At 38.0% G+C, this 17,102-nt stretch overlaps 1 protein-coding gene across 1 annotated transcript in view; it reads left to right on the forward strand.

The window, feature by feature from the left end:
• Positions 1–17,102, forward strand: part of LOC110156118 (neuropilin-2-like) — a 206,409-nt gene that overhangs the window by 82,955 nt on the left and 106,352 nt on the right. The window contains exons 5-6 of the mRNA XM_055152527.1: positions 3,465–3,620; positions 3,705–3,874. Coding sequence (XP_055008502.1) covers positions 3,465–3,620; positions 3,705–3,874 — 326 coding nt within the window. The remainder of the gene's footprint in view (positions 1–3,464; positions 3,621–3,704; positions 3,875–17,102) is intronic.

Raw genomic sequence — 17,102 nt, forward strand, 5'->3', positions numbered from 1 at the left:
ACAAAGCTTTGCTTTCTCTCATCTACTTATTACAATTTTGGCAAACAACTACCAGTATAATTAATAGATTTCTACTGCAAAAAATCTAAGACTAAGCCAATAAAATGAATGAAAAAGAAAGCCAACGTTGAAATGAGTCCTAATTTAGGAAATTCAATTAGGAAGCAAGTCCTTTCAGGGTATTGGACCCATTCTGCAATGTTGTATAGCCAAATTATACATCTTCTGGTTGAGGTGCAAATGGTCTGTGTCCATATTTTTTATCTTAATCTACATTTATATGAGGGCGGTCTGAAAAAAGGACGCAAAAGTGGTGTCGCATCTTCACTTTTTATTCCGCGTTTAGACGAGCGTTTTCGGGAGGAAATCTGTGCGCATACGGTGGCGCAAATGTGTGTGGAGTTTGATTGGGTATGCATGCCAGGTAGCTAAGTGGTGACCCTCGGTGGAGATGTATGTGACGTAAACACGTACGCGACGTGAGCAGAGTTTTGCGTCTTGGGCAGTGTAGACGAAAACTCTACGGCAGAGAGTATTCAACTTTTCCACTGGAGGGTTTCAGATTTTTGCGTTTTTAAGCCCCCAAAACGCCGTCACCATCTACACAAAAAGCACTTCCGATAAAATATTTTGTCATTTTTACCCTCAAGCGTTCTCGTGTAAATAGGCCCTTAAAAAAAGACAATAACTGATAGTTTGTTGGCCCCATAATGTATAGACACATAACTATCTACATCAAAGTGCCAACAACCTTCACAGACCTAGTAAAAGATCTGTAATTTTTGTTTTTACTTTATTTTAGTTGCATAAATAATGTAGTGAGCTGTGTGTTACCTTGCTTTGGAATCGTTCATCTCGAAAATACATTGACATTGTTCATAATAGATTCTTTACCACTGCAAAACATTGACTTTCTAATTCAAGGGTAAACACGCTATATCAATTGAGCAAACAACAGTACACGTCTGTGGCCTCTTCCCACTGCTGGAAAAGCCCCCTCTCTTCATATCAATACATTACCATGATACAATCTGGTTTGAAGCGTGTTGTAAAGGTCATTCAAGGGACAGACATGCCTTCTGCCAGCTGTCTGCCTTTTGGTCCCACTCCAAAAGTACAAGAAAAAGACTTCTCTCTATAGGCCTATCAAAAGTACCAAAAATCTTATATTGATACTAAAATTATTATAGAGACTCGATACTGGGTGTGTGCAAAAATACTGAAATATCGATATATCGTATCGTTTAATGTGATGCTATAGTATTGATATTGTGGGCTGCTGTATCGATATATCTCCAAGAGTATTTTTTGGTTTATTTTACTAAGTTATGTTGCTACATCACTACAGTTTTGTTGCTTGTTTAGTGGAAGGAAACTCATTGAAACACATTTGACATATTCACAGGTTTGATGATTAAAACTGGTGTGTTTCATATGTACTTTGCACAAGAAATGCTTTAACAAAGACTTTTAGTATCACAGTGATGACATAGACATTATTTTTTTATTTAACCGTATCGAATCAATTTGAAATATATCGTATTGAATCGTACTGATTTGAAAGTATTGAGATATTATAGTATCATATAGGGATGTAACAATAACCAAAATATTCTGATATTGTATCGCTAAAAGTCTCACAATAATATCGTGGAGTGTCACAATATATCGAATTACAAGTTCCTTTGCTTAAATGCATTGTTTTATAGTAGCAACAGCTTATGAACATTGGAAACTACATATCCCATGATTCATTTCAGTGCATACATGAAGGAATTTGTTTTTTACTTGAATTCTTGGGATTACAACGGAAATAATTCACACCTAAATCTTGTCAAGGTATTTTAAAAGCAAAAAAGTGTCTACAATTATATTAGCCTCTACAAAGTATCGCAATAAATATCGTACCGTGAGATGTATATCGTGATAATATTGTTATATCTCAAGTATTGTGGTCTATTTATCGAGGTATGTATCATATCGACAACTTCTTAATGATACCCAGCCCTACTAAATCAGGTACTGATACTAAAAAAGTCACATTCACAAGACAGAAATTAAAGGTGCACTGCGTAACTTGTCTGCTGGAAGGTCTGTCATCTACTTGTCGCCATGGAGATGTGCCTAGAATGTTCCACAGTATGGCCATAAATCATATCAGATCAAGTATAAGAGCACATAGACTAGGATAGCCCATGGACCACTATGGAACCTTACCTGAACCTCTGAAGGAGTACACAGATATAAGACCACGTGGTAATATAAAAGAAAGTACTATTATTTTAAGAGCCCCATATTATGCTATTTTCTCCTCTGTGTCTTTTATTATCACCAGGGTATCAGAATTGGTATTGAGTATCAAGTATTTTCCTTAGGATCGAAATCGAGTTTGAAATGACAACACTACTCTCTGTGGTTGCTCATTGTTATTTTCCAGGCATATACTGAATTCAATCGTTGTCCGTTCCACCACTAGCATTTTTTTCTGAAGAATTATTACAGTTATTTGCTCAACCGATTTCAAATATCCCATCTAGTCCAAAAGGGAGGTAAAAAAATCAATAGAGCAGAACGCTTGTTGGTTATTTTCTGCAGCCTCCTACTCCTCCATGGGCTTTATAGTCATGTTGTGTGGATAAATGTAGTGTGTTACCGCCCCCTTCCAACGCCCATGCACATAAATCTAGGGCCGGATTGCGTTGATCTCTTTGTGTTGACGTGTACGAGTTGTGGTATTAGAAGCAGAGACAGCAGACTTATCATTTAGATACATGGACACTCACAGATAGAGATGTTCTATTGTAAAAGTACGCCAGATGTGGAAAGATTGATAAGGGGGATGTGGGTTTCTAGTGGGATTACTTGGATGAGCCCGCGAATTTCTAGTCTCAAGTTAAAACAAATGAATAAAAGAAAATTGATTCACGGTATAAGAGATAAAAAAGAGGAATTAAAGAAAGAGAGTCAATAGAAGTAGCCATTTATAAGCAGAAGCCTATCAAGGTATTGGTCCCCCTTATACAGTTGTTATACAGTTAAATAATACATCTTCGGGTTGAAATGGTAAATGATCTGAGCCCATATTTTGCACAATTTATAATGATTAAAAAAATAATTCATGCTTTTGTCGAGCCCCCATACAATCAGTGACTCCCATCTCGCAATGGGTTAGAAACAACAATCGACAACATTACTAAAACCTTCAACTTAGCATTATTTTTCGGACAAATTTTTAATGGTTATTGTATCACTTTTCAACATCCAAAGAACAAAAACAACGTATTGCTTACTCTTTCACTGTGGTTTGATTGGCCCCTGTTTCAGACAAATTCTAGAACCGCCACTGGCTCCACTGTCACTACTTTCTAAACTAGTACTTCTTACACCTATTTTCCAATGTGGATTTTATACTGCAAATGGTAAATAAACTAACAAAGCAAATGTAATTTTTTCTCTTTTTACAGTCGGCCCTCTGATTGGTCGATACTGCGGGACCAGAGTACCTCCTGAGATTCAATCGTCTACCGGGATTTTATCTTTGTCCTTCCACACGGACATGGCTGTGGCTAAAGACGGCTTCTCCGCACGCTACAACATGACGCATAAAGAAGTTAGCGAAAGTAAGGATCAGCTTCAATCATAATACCTCCTTAAATAACTAAACTATTTTACAAGTTGGTTCATTTATTTGTGTTTTGTTTTAGCTTTCCACTGCAGTAACCCGTTTGGTTTGGAGTCTGGAAAGATCACAGATGACCAAATTACGGCTTCGTCCAGTTTTTATGATGAACACTGGCTCCCGAGACAAGCACGACTCAACTACAACGACAACGCATGGACCCCGAATGAGGACAGCAACAGGGAGTACATTCAGGTGGGGATTTTTTTTGATCGAATACATACTAAAATGGTAGCATATTCATTTTTAGAATTCTACACATTATCACATGTTCAAACTAATTCTTCAGACAGATTTGTTGAAGTGGAACATGCAGAAAATTAACTTTTGTTACATCCTTTTGTGAGAAAATTACAGCGATCTTTCCCATCTACAAATGCACAAAGCACTCACCTCAGCATGTGAATACCTTTATAATTCAACAACTACCACTGCACTTTAATATCTGGCAAGGCCTAACAATTACCAGGGGTGAAAGAAGTACCTAAGTAAATTATACCAGAGCAAAGAAATACTCACGTAAAAAGAAAAGTATCACATGAAAAAATATACTCAAGTAAAAGTATTAAGGTACCTGCTTTAATATGTAATTAAAGTGACAGTTAGGAGTTTTGAACATAGGACCTCATTTCCTAGTGAGCCAGAGTGTTGGAGACGTGTGGAGACTCTTTTGTAAATATTCCATCCAGTCCTTGTATTTGCAGAGGTCGCTGGTGCTAAGCTAGCGCATGTCAATGGCCATAGTTATCCCCCCACTAAAAACAGTCTTAACCACTCCATGAAACACCCGAAGCAAATCTATTATGACGCCAAACTATTGATGTGAATGTCTGTGTCAATAGAATAATTTTGGAAGTAATACCAACCTTGCATTTGAAGGATTTATGTCTGAGCAGCAGCGAGTTGTACTTCCTGATAGAAAGCTTTACAGCAACGGACTGATATCACCTCGCACCGCCCGCTGCTGAGAAAGATGCAAGGTTAGTTTTATTTCAAACATTATTCTGTCAACACTGACATTCACGTCGACAGCCTGGCGTAATAATAGTTTTGCTTCGGATGCTTTGTGGAGTGGGTAAGACTGTTTTTAGTGGCAGGCTAACTATGGCTATTGACATGCACTAGCCTAGCACCAGCGACCTCTGCAAATACAAGGACAGGATGGAATATTTAAAAAAGTGTCTCCACACATCTTCAGCAGTTTGGCTCACTAGGTAATGAGGTCCTATGTCATTTAAAATTCCGGACTGTCCCTTTAGCGAATGAAAATTAAAAGTATATCATGCAGATATTGCGATCTAATAAAGCTTCAGTTGTATTGATTTTGATACAGGTTTATGCTAAGTTTTGTTCAACAGAAGTAGCTGAAATAACTTGAATCACTGATCTAATTGTAATATAGTTCACATTTTTGTCAATGTAAAAACCTATTTAAATATTGACTCAATCCTTTTTACATTGTGTTTTGAGCTATTTTTACTCCAGTTTGCACCACAAAAACAAGATTACATCACTGAATCCAAAACAGATTGTCATCATCTTAAATATCCCTCCTTCTGTTAAATTACCATACACTACTGTACTGCCAGATTCGTCCGCATGTTTGTGCTTTTATGTGGGAGATAGCCGCGAATACTAGAATCTGTAATATCAAGGTTTAGCCGTGAGACGCTAGGTTAAGGCATTGTTTCCTCTTCGCATTTAGCTAGCCAAGTTTGTGCCGTGGCGGTGCCAAGCATGAGTTACGGGTCTGTCTTTGCGGAGAGGAAGAGAGCGTTATATTCACACAACCCCAAGACACGCAGACCATGTTCAGACTAGTGTAAACAGGAGAGGATCTATGGAGGTTTTCCAAGGGCATCCGGCTTCTCCAACTTTTTATCTCCCATCAGGCCAAAAAGTTATACCTAAGCAAAATGGTGTGTACAGAGTGTATATCATGACCAGCAGAAATCAGATTACTAGGATAATCAGATAACCCAATAATTGGATCTGATTTTTGGCATGTGTTCAAAACATCTGGGGACACGTGTCAGTGAATCAATGGATTTTTAGAGTTACTGTTGCATTTGATTTTTGAACTTTAACATAACTCTTCAATCTTTAACATTTTCTCTTTCATTTTTGTCTTTGCCACGAGTTTTTGCATAAAGAAATCAAACTATTCACATCAGAAGTAACTCATTGAATGACATTTCAATAATCGGATAATTTCATCATCAGATAACACCAGAAATTAGGTAATGATCAGATTTTGATGTGCATGTAAACACAGCCAGTCAAAAGCCAAGATATGCAAGTCAGTGGAAAAGGGTAATAAATAGGTCCTGAAGTCCTGAAGTCTGTACTGATTGTGACGTTTCTAATCGTGGATAATATGAAAGGAATTGTGTTGCATAAAAAAACATCTGACACGTAAAAGTACTCTATTAAATACGCATTAAAAAGTGGTGTGTCTAGAATATCCTTACTATCCTTATTTAAAGGGACAGTCTGGAATTTTGGACGTAGGACCTCATTTCCTGCCACTAAAAACAGTCTTACCCACTCCACAAAGCACCAGAAGCAAAACAATTATTACACCAGACTGTCGATGTAAATGTCTGTGTTGATAGAATAATGATTGAAATAAAACTAACCTTGTATTGCATGAATTGTCGCATGTTGAGGGACAATTTTCTCAGCAGCAGCGGAATTTTATTTTGCTGGTGTTGTAGGTGCTGGGCTGTGTTGGAAAAGTTCATTTTCTACATGATCTAGTTCAAAGTTCAGTTCACAAAGTTCAAAATGAACCAGTTCGTTCATATTTCATAATTGTTTAGAGTTAATCGTTCATTCATAGTTACAAAAATGAACTAGTTTATCGTTCTAACTAGGAAATGAGGTCCTATGTCCAAAATTCCGGACTGTTCCTTTAAATTTTATCCATATTCTATTGAGCTATAGGTAATTATACTTAGCCCACTCATAATTTATTTAGACTAGATCAGATTGCTCCTTCTTGTTTCTGGGCATTTGACTTAACATGCCACTGAAAACCAATAGAAGGGTTATCAAAATACAATTCAATAGCAGTGTTATGTATTTTACTTCGCTTTCTGTACCTTCAATTCCCAAAGACGACATTCTTTTATAACAAGCTTAATTACTGCCCAGCTTTGAAATTACCCAGAGAGTCCATATGGGAAACTTTGCTACTTTTCCAAACTTTTAAACCCAATTTTTCCAGCAAATGCAGTACGATAATAAATCAAATCTAACTTGAAGAATTACTGCGTATGGATATGGGAGCTAGCTTCACAGACCATCAATCTAAACTATATTATATGCACATTTTATTACTTTACTTTGGCCCCAGCTGCAAAGGGTTAGCAAATCCATGAATTTTATTTGATGGCCACTCCTCAAAGAAGTTTGCTATGTTCCTTATTCAAGCTCTCATATGATATCTGTGCTTCGAGGATAAGCAGAGCAGTAGCAAGAAAGGATTTTACTTCACGGAGTCCATATTTCCCTCTGCAAATATTCATCATGATTTGGGTTGTTTTCACTGTTGTTCAGAATTTTTCACTACTATTACCAAGATCCTTCTGATTGGGTTTTAATATTTTCTGTAATTTCAGCAAAAAATAAGTTGTTGTCAGTGGTGGTAAAAAAAAAAAAATCTTATCATGTGGTTGATTTTGCTCCAAAGAAAACAATTATTGAAACTAGTCAAAAATAACTTGAAAAAAATAATTCTTGAACAACAAATTCAGTAACCATAACATTTACCTTTTTTGTTGTTGTTGTTTTAGGGTAAAATGTGTATGTTTTTATTGTAAATTGTAGAACGTCTATGCTCATAGGGCACAAATCAGGTTCTAGGCATTTGGTGGTTTTATATTTTCAAGATCTTTCAGATTGGTTTCATATAATCATCTAATTTCAGAACTAAATAATATTTGTTAGTGAAATAATAAAATATGCTTCTCTTAAAAAGACTTTGACTTAAAAATAAAACCAAAAGAAATTATTTTGATTGAAATAAGCAACACATTACTGAAACCAGTCAGTGAAAACTTTATTAAATGAAATGAAAACAAATCCTTGAGCAACAGACTAACTCTTAAATTAATGATAAAATACCCACAACTACATTTAAAGAGACATACTCAATTGTGTATATTTTTAAAGACAAACTGATATCATAATATATATCAAATATTTTAAAGGTGCACTATGTAACTTCCATAGATATGAGTTTTCTTTGTTTGCAATCTTCCACAGTATGGCTTCAAACCCATCTATTTTGCATTCATTCAATTCTTGGACTTTTTATTGCAAAAAATACCTTTAAACACTTGCATTGCTGTGTGGGGTCACCTCTCCACAGATCTGACCTGTAACTTGACCAGATGGAAGGAGCTCAAGAGGCATCCGGAACAGATGCCTGAGCCATCTCAGCTGGCTCCTCTCAATGTGAAGGAGCAGCGGCTCTACTCCGAGCTCCTCCCGTGTGATTGAGCTAGTGGTGGATCGGTGCAGTGTCAGCAGTGATGCGGTCGCTGTATCAGACCGTTGTGGAGAAGAGACAGCTGAGCCGAAAGGCAAAGCTCTCAATTTACCAGTCAATCTACGTTCCTTCCCTCATGAGCTCTGGGTAATGACCGAAAGGACAAGATTGTGGATACACGCAGTCGAAATGAGTTTCCTTCGCAAGGTGACTGGGCGCTCCCTTAGAGATAAGGTGAAGAGGTCACTCACAATAATAATGAATAGTAAAGAAAAAAGCCTCTCCATCAAGATAAACAGGTGATGGACCTTCTCCCAGAAAAGTTACATAGTGTGCCTTTAATCAAGTATATATATAGAGCCAACAGGCTAGTTGTTGTTAGCATTACCATAATGCTGAAATGCTGTTTTGCCCTCTGAAAGTTGTGAAAGAAAGTCTGTTTAGAAACTCATTGTGGTGAAAAATTGGGATGCAGGAGTGTGTTTGGACCATTGCCACAAACTTAACTTTATATGTCTTTCCCAGTTGTAACAAATGTAAAAATCAGATACAAACTTTATATTACACTATGTATCTAAGTTTAAGCTAGCACCTGTATCTAAAAGTGTCAGGCAGACAGAAAGTAGCAGTGTATAAACTGCAGTATAGTAGTAGAGTTGTGGAGAGCTCCAGAGGGGAGATCCACAGGGGCCTGATTCAGGGCCGCCCACACCGGAAAAGAGTGAGGCCAATCGGGCAGGACGCGGCCAAGGTCCCATCACTCTCCACAACATCCTTCCTCTCTCACCTCTCACCGCAGCTGACCGATCGCCCCTCCAAAAGCGCCCAAATCTGCTGACACCAAGGAATTTACATAACATGAATCAATACACAAGTTTAGGGTGGCTCTGGGCGTGTGGGGTGAAAAGTTGGGTGCTCAAAGATTGTAAAGAATCTATGCTAAAATGTCTAAACAGTGTATTGGCGTAGGAGTTATCTTGACAAAATAGCAATGTTTTTCAGATAGGAAGAAACAATCAAAACTGTCAAGGAGTTATTTTGTAGACATTTGCTTATAGTTTGATGGAAACTGGAATTTTATGGGGTTGAATTTGAATTTCTTTTAATTTAATTTCCTTAACTTTATTTCCTTTTTTGCAAATGAAGTTAAAGGCACATTATCCAAACTCCACAGATGTTAATGTTTTGCCTGGAATGTTCCTCATTGGTAGAGCAGTCAGTTCCACTAACCCACAGGTTGGCAGTGCGATTCCAGCTCCCACAGTTAACCCAAAGCACTGTATAAAAAATGACCATTTATTATACATCAATAAATATTATACATTTCAAGACTTACTTATTTCATCACAGCTATGCAATTAATTATGACAGTATTTTATATATTTTACATAATGTTTTCACATAAATATGACTAACTAATTTGTGATTTAATTGTGGTGATTAAGTGCATTTTACTTAATACTGATAAGTAAATTGTACCTGATATTTCAACAGTAAAATTTACTTCAAAAGTGCTAGTGCAAATTGTTATGAGGAATTTTTCTAGTAAATCTTACAAGTGTTTTTTTTCTTCAGTGTATGAATGTGTGTGTGAAAGAGCTTTGAGTGCCTTGAAGGTAGAAAAGTGCTACATAAAAATGTGTGATTTACCATTCAGTTTGAGAGAATAACTCAGCCTAAATATACAGGATTTGTGCTTTTAACTCCAGGTTTGTTTGTGATGAGAAAACAACATTATAACAAAGATCAGAAAAGACTAATATGGGCCCTTTAAAACAAGCACTGACAGTTATTTTTGAATGCAGAATATGATTATCTAGACAAGATAGTTATGTTGTGAGAATGAAGGTTGAAAGTTAGCACCATCACTGAAAGATTTTGGATAGCGTCGTGGGGTTTATTGCTTGTAAAAACGACTTGGATTTCTCCTGCTGTTCCATGTGTTAGTGGGAGTGGGGTCATGTGACGGGTCATGTGACAGACAGGCTGCGGTCTTGTAAACAGCTGTGGATGCATCTCTGATAACTGCGTCTGCATTCATTTGTACAGTCACTCCTCAGTTATGTGGGAGCGTCTGCTTATAGCCACGTGTGCTGCCTAAATCTCTCATTAGGATGCTATTTACGGAGGGATTCAACAGACGCTTCTATTTTTGAGAGGTGGTTTTCAGCATGTTATAAGTATTAACAAGTACTTCTCAAAAACTACAATAAACATAGAAGTAAATAAAAAAATTTATCAGTAAATATACACTTGATTTTAAACTTTGTGACTCTTCTGGCTGCTCTCTTTTAACAAGCAGCTGACCTTTAGAAAAAAAAAATGCTGACTGGGTTATTTCTTCATTTATTTTTGTATTGTTTGTATTTTTTCTTTTGTATTATTCATCTATTTCCTGATCTGTTTTTGTTTCCTCACCAAAAAAATATCTGAAATTGTGTTTTCTTTCATTCACACATATTTATTGCACAAGTCCTGGTTCAGTCCTGTTTCAGTCCTGGTTTAGTCCTGGTTCAGTCCTGGTTTAGTCCTGGTTCAGTCCTGGTTTAGTCCTGGTTTAGACCTAGGGTAGACCTGGTTTAGTCCTGGTTCAGTCCTGGTTCAGTCCTGGTTTAGTCCTAGTTTAGACCTAGTGTAGACCTGGTTTAGTCCTGGTTCAGTCCTGGTTTAGACCTAGTGTAGACCTGGTTTAGTCCTGGTTCAGTCCTGGTTTAGTCCTGGTTTAGTCCTGGTTTTGTCCTGATTCAGTCCTGGTTCAGTCCTGGTTTAGTCCTGGTTCAGTCCTGGTTTAGTCCTGGTTCAGTCCAGGTTTAGTCCTGGTTCATTCCTGGTTCAAACTAGGATTTATATTTATTTCATACAACCTTTTTGTTTTATTGACATTTTTAAAATATTAATACATTTTTTAAAGTAATTATTTGAATTATCCATTTTATAGATTCAATGTCGTGACATATTTCATCCACTGGGGGGGCAGTGACCCTCCTGACCCCCGCAAACTCCATCTTAGAATGGTCGTTGTTAACTTGAACTACCGCTTCATAGGATCAAAGGTGGAAAGGAGCATTTTGAGCTCTGGAGATGTAGACAAACTAATAAATCAAGATTAATCAAATAGAAATGAAGCAAAGCACAACTCCAGGTAACTTTGTGAGCTGGTAACAATATTCTAACATATCTTAAAGCTCACAAGAATCCATTTTGTGTAATATAGGACCTTTCAGAATGCCTGCACATGGGCGTAGGAGCCAGCTTCACAGGTCATGAATCTTAACTTTATTATAGCTGTATTTTATGGGTTACTTTGGCTGCCGTTGTGAGACATTTTATTAATCCCCAGCTTTATGGTCTGGCCACACGTGAAACAGAGCTAAGACTCAGCTGTGACCCGTAAGATTTCAAATATAGCATTTACTGCAAATATTACTGCAGATATTACTTACTAAATAGGTTAGGTTGAGTTACTTGCCATTTGTAGTTAAAATCACATTGGAAAACGTGTGCAAGAAGCTCAAAGGTGCAATAGAAAACATTCAAAAACGTCCAAAACAACCACATAAAATAAAATAGTTTGCTTCTAAGGTAACAGTTGTGAATGGGATACTGATTTGCCAAATATTTTACATCAGATACCCAAAAATTACCCAAAAAGTGACCAAAAAAGACACTAGTATATTACAAATTGGGGTTTTAACACACACTTTAGAACACAGGAATGTATTATTGTGTCAAAAAATAATTCTTTGCTTAAATTAACTCACAAAGGGACTAATGACCAAAGAAAATTAGGCTCATTGTGCAAAATTGCATATGCATTGTTTTGTTTCTTAAAGGTCTTATATTACACAAAATTGACTCTTATGAGCTTTAAGGCATCTCATAGGCTATGTTCAAACTGAAGCCTGAAGTGACCCAAATCCAAATTTTTCACCCCTATGTGACCTGTATCTGATCTTTTAAAAAAAATCAATGATAGCATTATTAGCTTGATGAATAAATTCATCAAACTGGGGCCACTAAAATTTGCCAATAGATAACGAACGGCCTCGTTATCTGTTAGCTGACAGGCTATCAATCAAACTCCCTACGTTTCTAGCGTAAACCTGCTGCGCGCCGCCGGTAGGTTTACGTACGCCTGTCACGCAGTCCACAGACGCAAGACGCACAATTGTTTACTCCACCAATGCAAAGTTCTTAGCGGCTTTTTTTGACCTATATCTTCCTCGCAGTTAGCACAAAGTTTGTTGCATGGCAGACAAGAATCCAGGAGCAGTTAGCCGCAAAAGAAAGTCCGTTTTTGAGGTCGCTGAAAGAAGAAGACAAGGGAAAAGCAGCGAAGCCAAACTAAGGTGATTCTTGGTCATTTGGCGCGATGAAGCAGAAGGTCTAAAGACTGACATTGGTCGCCAATTATCCTGGACAGGTAACTTCTGCTTATTATGACGTACTTTATCAAGAGCTAGTCAAACGTTTTTCAGGACACGAAAGGCTATGTCTGAAAACATTTTCAAGGCAAAGAAAAGTCCGCTTGCTGCTGCGTTTGTAGCTAGTTCATTCGCACTGAACTGCAACCTTCTCTGCTCCCTTTCCTACTCCTGTCCCCGCTGCCCGTTGCTCTTCCCCTCTCCTCACTTCTACGGGCACGGAATCTCCGCGCACCGCTCCCCTCTCCTCTCTCTCTCTCCTCTCTCCCTGCTCCGCTCTTCTCCCTGACTTCTCGTCGCCGAAATGTCCCAAATAACCCCTGTAGTTAGTGTTTACAAGTCATGTGCAGCTCACCGGCTGTCAAACCTGTTTCTCGTAGTTCACCATGTGACAAACTGCTGATCTGATCTTTTAATGACAGTCTGAACGACACAGATCCGATTTTTTCAAATGCAGCGCAGACCACTTGGATATGTGCTCCGAAAACAGAGACAAATCTGATCTTTTGACATTTTGCGACTTCAGTCTGAACGGCCAGGTCGCATTCATCCCACCTACACGTCAGGCTCGGAGTCTAGTCTATGGAGGGAAAGCGAGGTTAGCGAGTTAATTCATATTTGGGGGGATCGCTGTATTCAGGCCAAATTGGAATGGTGACAAGAAATAGCCGAGCGTGGCTACAGATGGTCCTGGCTCCAATGTCAACGAAAAATAAAGAGTCTGCGAGTCAAATACAAAGAGGCAAAAGACTCAAACAAACCAAGCGGCCGTGGACGTGTAACCTGGCCATTTTATGAACAACTGGACTGTATTTTGGGAAACAAGCACATGCGGGACACTTTTGGGGCATTTAAAGTTCACACTGGAGATCACATACAAGTTGCATTTAATTGGAAACGTGAACGACCTCTCAAAAAAAATCTAATTTCACAAAATCCTTATGCCCGGCAGTCTGAACGTAGCCTTTATGTTACCTCCTCGAAAACATACCCAGAGTTTTGTTTTGTTTCATTCATGCATGTTTAAATAATTCTTAATAATTTAGTCTATCCAAAGCTCAAAATGCTCTGATCGAGTAGGTTTGTGATGAGATCAGAAAGTGGTGTAATATGGGCCCTTTGGGGAAAAAAAAAGAAGAAAAAAAAAAGTTGAAAGAATTTTGGTCCTGTTTCGTGGTGTGGTCCAGTGGATGGATACTGTCTGTGTGAGGGCTTATTCTAACAGCTCTGTGATGGATCACTCTGAGGCTACAGGAAGGCTCACTTAACTCTCTTTCCTCCCTCTCCTTCTCTTCCTCATCTATTCTCTCTCCCTTCTTTTCCTCCTCATCTCGCCTTTCTCTCTTTTGTCTCTCTACCCCCTTATTTACTCTTTTTTATCTCCAACCTCTTTCTTTCCTCATCTCTTTGCCCCCTCTCACTAACCTTTTGCTTCCCCTTCCTCTTCCTCTCCCCACCTCTGTTCTCCTTTTCATCTTCCTTTTCCTATCCACCCTCGACCTCTCTCTCTCTGTCTCTCTCTCTGCACATCCTTACTTCATCTACCTGCTTTTCTCTCTTTCTCTCCACTCTCTCTCCATCATTTTTCCTCCTCTCTCTCTCTCTTTCTCTCTCTCTCTTATCTCTCTTTCTTTCTCTTCTGCTCTCCTCTCTCTCTCTCTCTCTCACCCCTTGCCTCTCATCTGTAGCTCGGTCGCGGACTATCGATTAGTTGTCTTGCTGGATCTGTGGCCGGCCCTAAGCGAGGCCCGGCGGTTTGTGTGTGTTTGTGCGTGTGTGTGTGTGTGTATATGTGTGTGTATGTGTTGTGTGTGTGTGTGTGGAGGAAGTAATCTAAAACACCTGTCTCGCTGACAGATAACAAATGCTGCGTTTTACCTCCCCCGGTGCTCGCTACTGCGCCCAAGTGGTACTCACTACACACAACAACACACACACGCACACACACATACACACAAACACACACGTACAACTGGTTCTGATTAATCTACAGGTCTCCACAGCTCCATTGGACTAGAATAAATGTTATAACCAAGAGTGGAGACTTTCTCATCTTGTGCTTGCCTTGTATTTGTCTGCAGTAGTGACAGTGGCTGCTTCTCTTATTGCTGTGCTCCTAAAGCAATCAGGGCTGCATCAGTGTTAGAGCCAAATGAAAAGTTACTACGCACGACATTTATTATATGTACTCAGCCATATGTGCTCTCATTCTGTACTGCTTAGATTTACACTGGGAGTAAGGGACACGTACAAAATATGCATACTGTTACTACAACTACACAGTCAACAAGTCTTGGATCACTTCATAGTCTTGTATGTTTCTAGTTTAGTTGTGATATAGTTCTGTCAATGCCACTACTAATGCTTCTACTTTTACTGCTAGAACACCACTACTACTACTACTACTACTAACTACTGCTACTACTACTGCTACTACCACTACTACTACTACTACTACTACTACTACTACTACTACTACTACTACTACTACTACTACTACTTCTACTACTACAGAGGTGGGACCAAGTTGTTGTTTTGCAAGTTTCAAGTAAGTCTTAAGTCTTTGACCTCAAATCTGTGTCAAGTCTCAAGTCAAAGACAGGCAAGTTGTCTGCTTTGAGCTTCAAATCATTTCAAGTCTTTAAACCAGAGTTTTAAACAACATTTTACTTAAAAAATCATGGTATATTTCTATACGAGTATTTGTATAAGAGTTGTAGAAATGCAAATTTTTCCTTTTTAAATGTTTTGACAAGATCTTAGTGTGAATTATTATGGTCAGAATAGAAAGAATTAAGATTTAAAAGTGCTAAATAACTTATAATAAGTTATTTTGTAATGAAGAATCATTTTCTTTGTAGTCCCCTCTGTATTATACTTTAAATTACTGTAGTACATTTGATGATACCATCTCACAGTATTTCAGTTACATCCAAAGTAACAAAGAAAGAAGTTGGAGGGGCATGTTCCAGTTTGGTCCTTTAAAATTCATCACCGCATGTATCAACTGTAAAGAGAAAAGTATTTTCTAAAAACATATATATTTTTAGGAGAAGCATCAAGTCTTCTCAAGTCACAGGCCTCAAGTCCGAGTCGAGTCTCAAGTCTTAGCCCATTTTATCAAGTCAAGTCTCAAGTCCTAAAAAGTCTGACTTGAGTCCAAGTCACAACTTGCAAGTCCCCACCTCTGACGACTACTACTATAATAACATAAACGTATTTTCCCTGTACATGCATTTATTTCCTACTGCTTAAAAAGTGAAGTCGCACTACACATTATTTAAACATTATTTATACTCTTATTTTTTTACTACAACAATCCAACTTTTGCCACTATAGAGTAAAAACCACAAAAAATATTTTAAGATTAATGAAATATTTTTTATTTTTCATTTTTATTGTATTCATCTTTGTTTTACACACAAAAACTGTATGTCATCCTACTACTAAATAAACTGATTTAGAGATGATGAAACATTCACTTCAATAGGGGTCCATTAAAATGAAAAGTACTGCTACAATTATTACAACAACCTTTACTAGTACTACCACTCCTGCCACTACTACAGCATTTTTATTACTTCCTTTTGTTACCCGAAGTACTTGTATTCTATATTGTATAAGTAATACATTGTGACGGAGGTATTGAGAAGTATTGTGGTGTGGAGGCAGCAGACAGCTTAGCCTTCCTTTGATCGAGGTCATTTACATTCACCGATAATTGATCAGGCTGTGATTGATCCGACAACCTGCCTGTTCTCCTGGTGACTGCTAATCACGCTGCACATGATCTGCTCATCATAGCACCGAGGCCGGGTGGGGTTTAAGGGGGAGAGGCTGTTATACAAGTACAAACCAGTGGAATAGTAAAGAAGGTGTATTTTTAAAGAGACGTTTTGAGTTTCAATTTGTCCTGGTTTAACCTTGCTTTAGTCCTGGTTATATCAAAACTTGTTCTGTCCTGATTTAGATCTGATTTAGTCCTGGTCTAGTCTCAGATTAGACTTTATTTAGTCATGGTTTAGTTCTGGTTTGTGTCAAATCTTTGTGTTGTTATATTGACTTGTTTTGTCTAGATTGAGAGCTGGTTTAGTCCTGTTTTAATCCTGGTTTAGATATGGTTTAATCCTGAATTAGTCCCTGTTCATTGCTGGTTTAGTCCTGGCTTTTGTCCTGCTTTAGTCTTGGTTTAGCTCTGATTTAGTTTTGGTTTAGTCCTGGGTTTATTATGGTTTAGTCTTGGTTTAGTCTTAGTTTAGGCCTGGTTGAGTCTGGACTTAGTTATGGTTCCGTCCTGGTTTAGTCCTGGTTTGGTCCTGGTTTAGTACTGGTTATATCAGATTATTGTGTTACATGTTGACTTGTTTTGTCCTGATTTAGGTCTGATTTAGTCCTGGTTTAGTCTTGGATAATACTTGGTTTAGTCCTGGTTTAGTTCTGGTTTGTGTCAAATCTTTGTGCAGTTATATTGACTTGTTTTGTCCATATTGACAGCTACTTCAGT

The sequence above is a fragment of the Boleophthalmus pectinirostris genome, unplaced genomic scaffold (genome assembly GCF_026225935.1).
Source record: "Boleophthalmus pectinirostris isolate CB_2022bp ecotype Guang Dong unplaced genomic scaffold, ASM2622593v1 HiC_scaffold_1, whole genome shotgun sequence".
In the NCBI taxonomy this organism is placed as follows: Eukaryota; Metazoa; Chordata; class Actinopteri; order Gobiiformes; family Gobiidae; genus Boleophthalmus; species Boleophthalmus pectinirostris.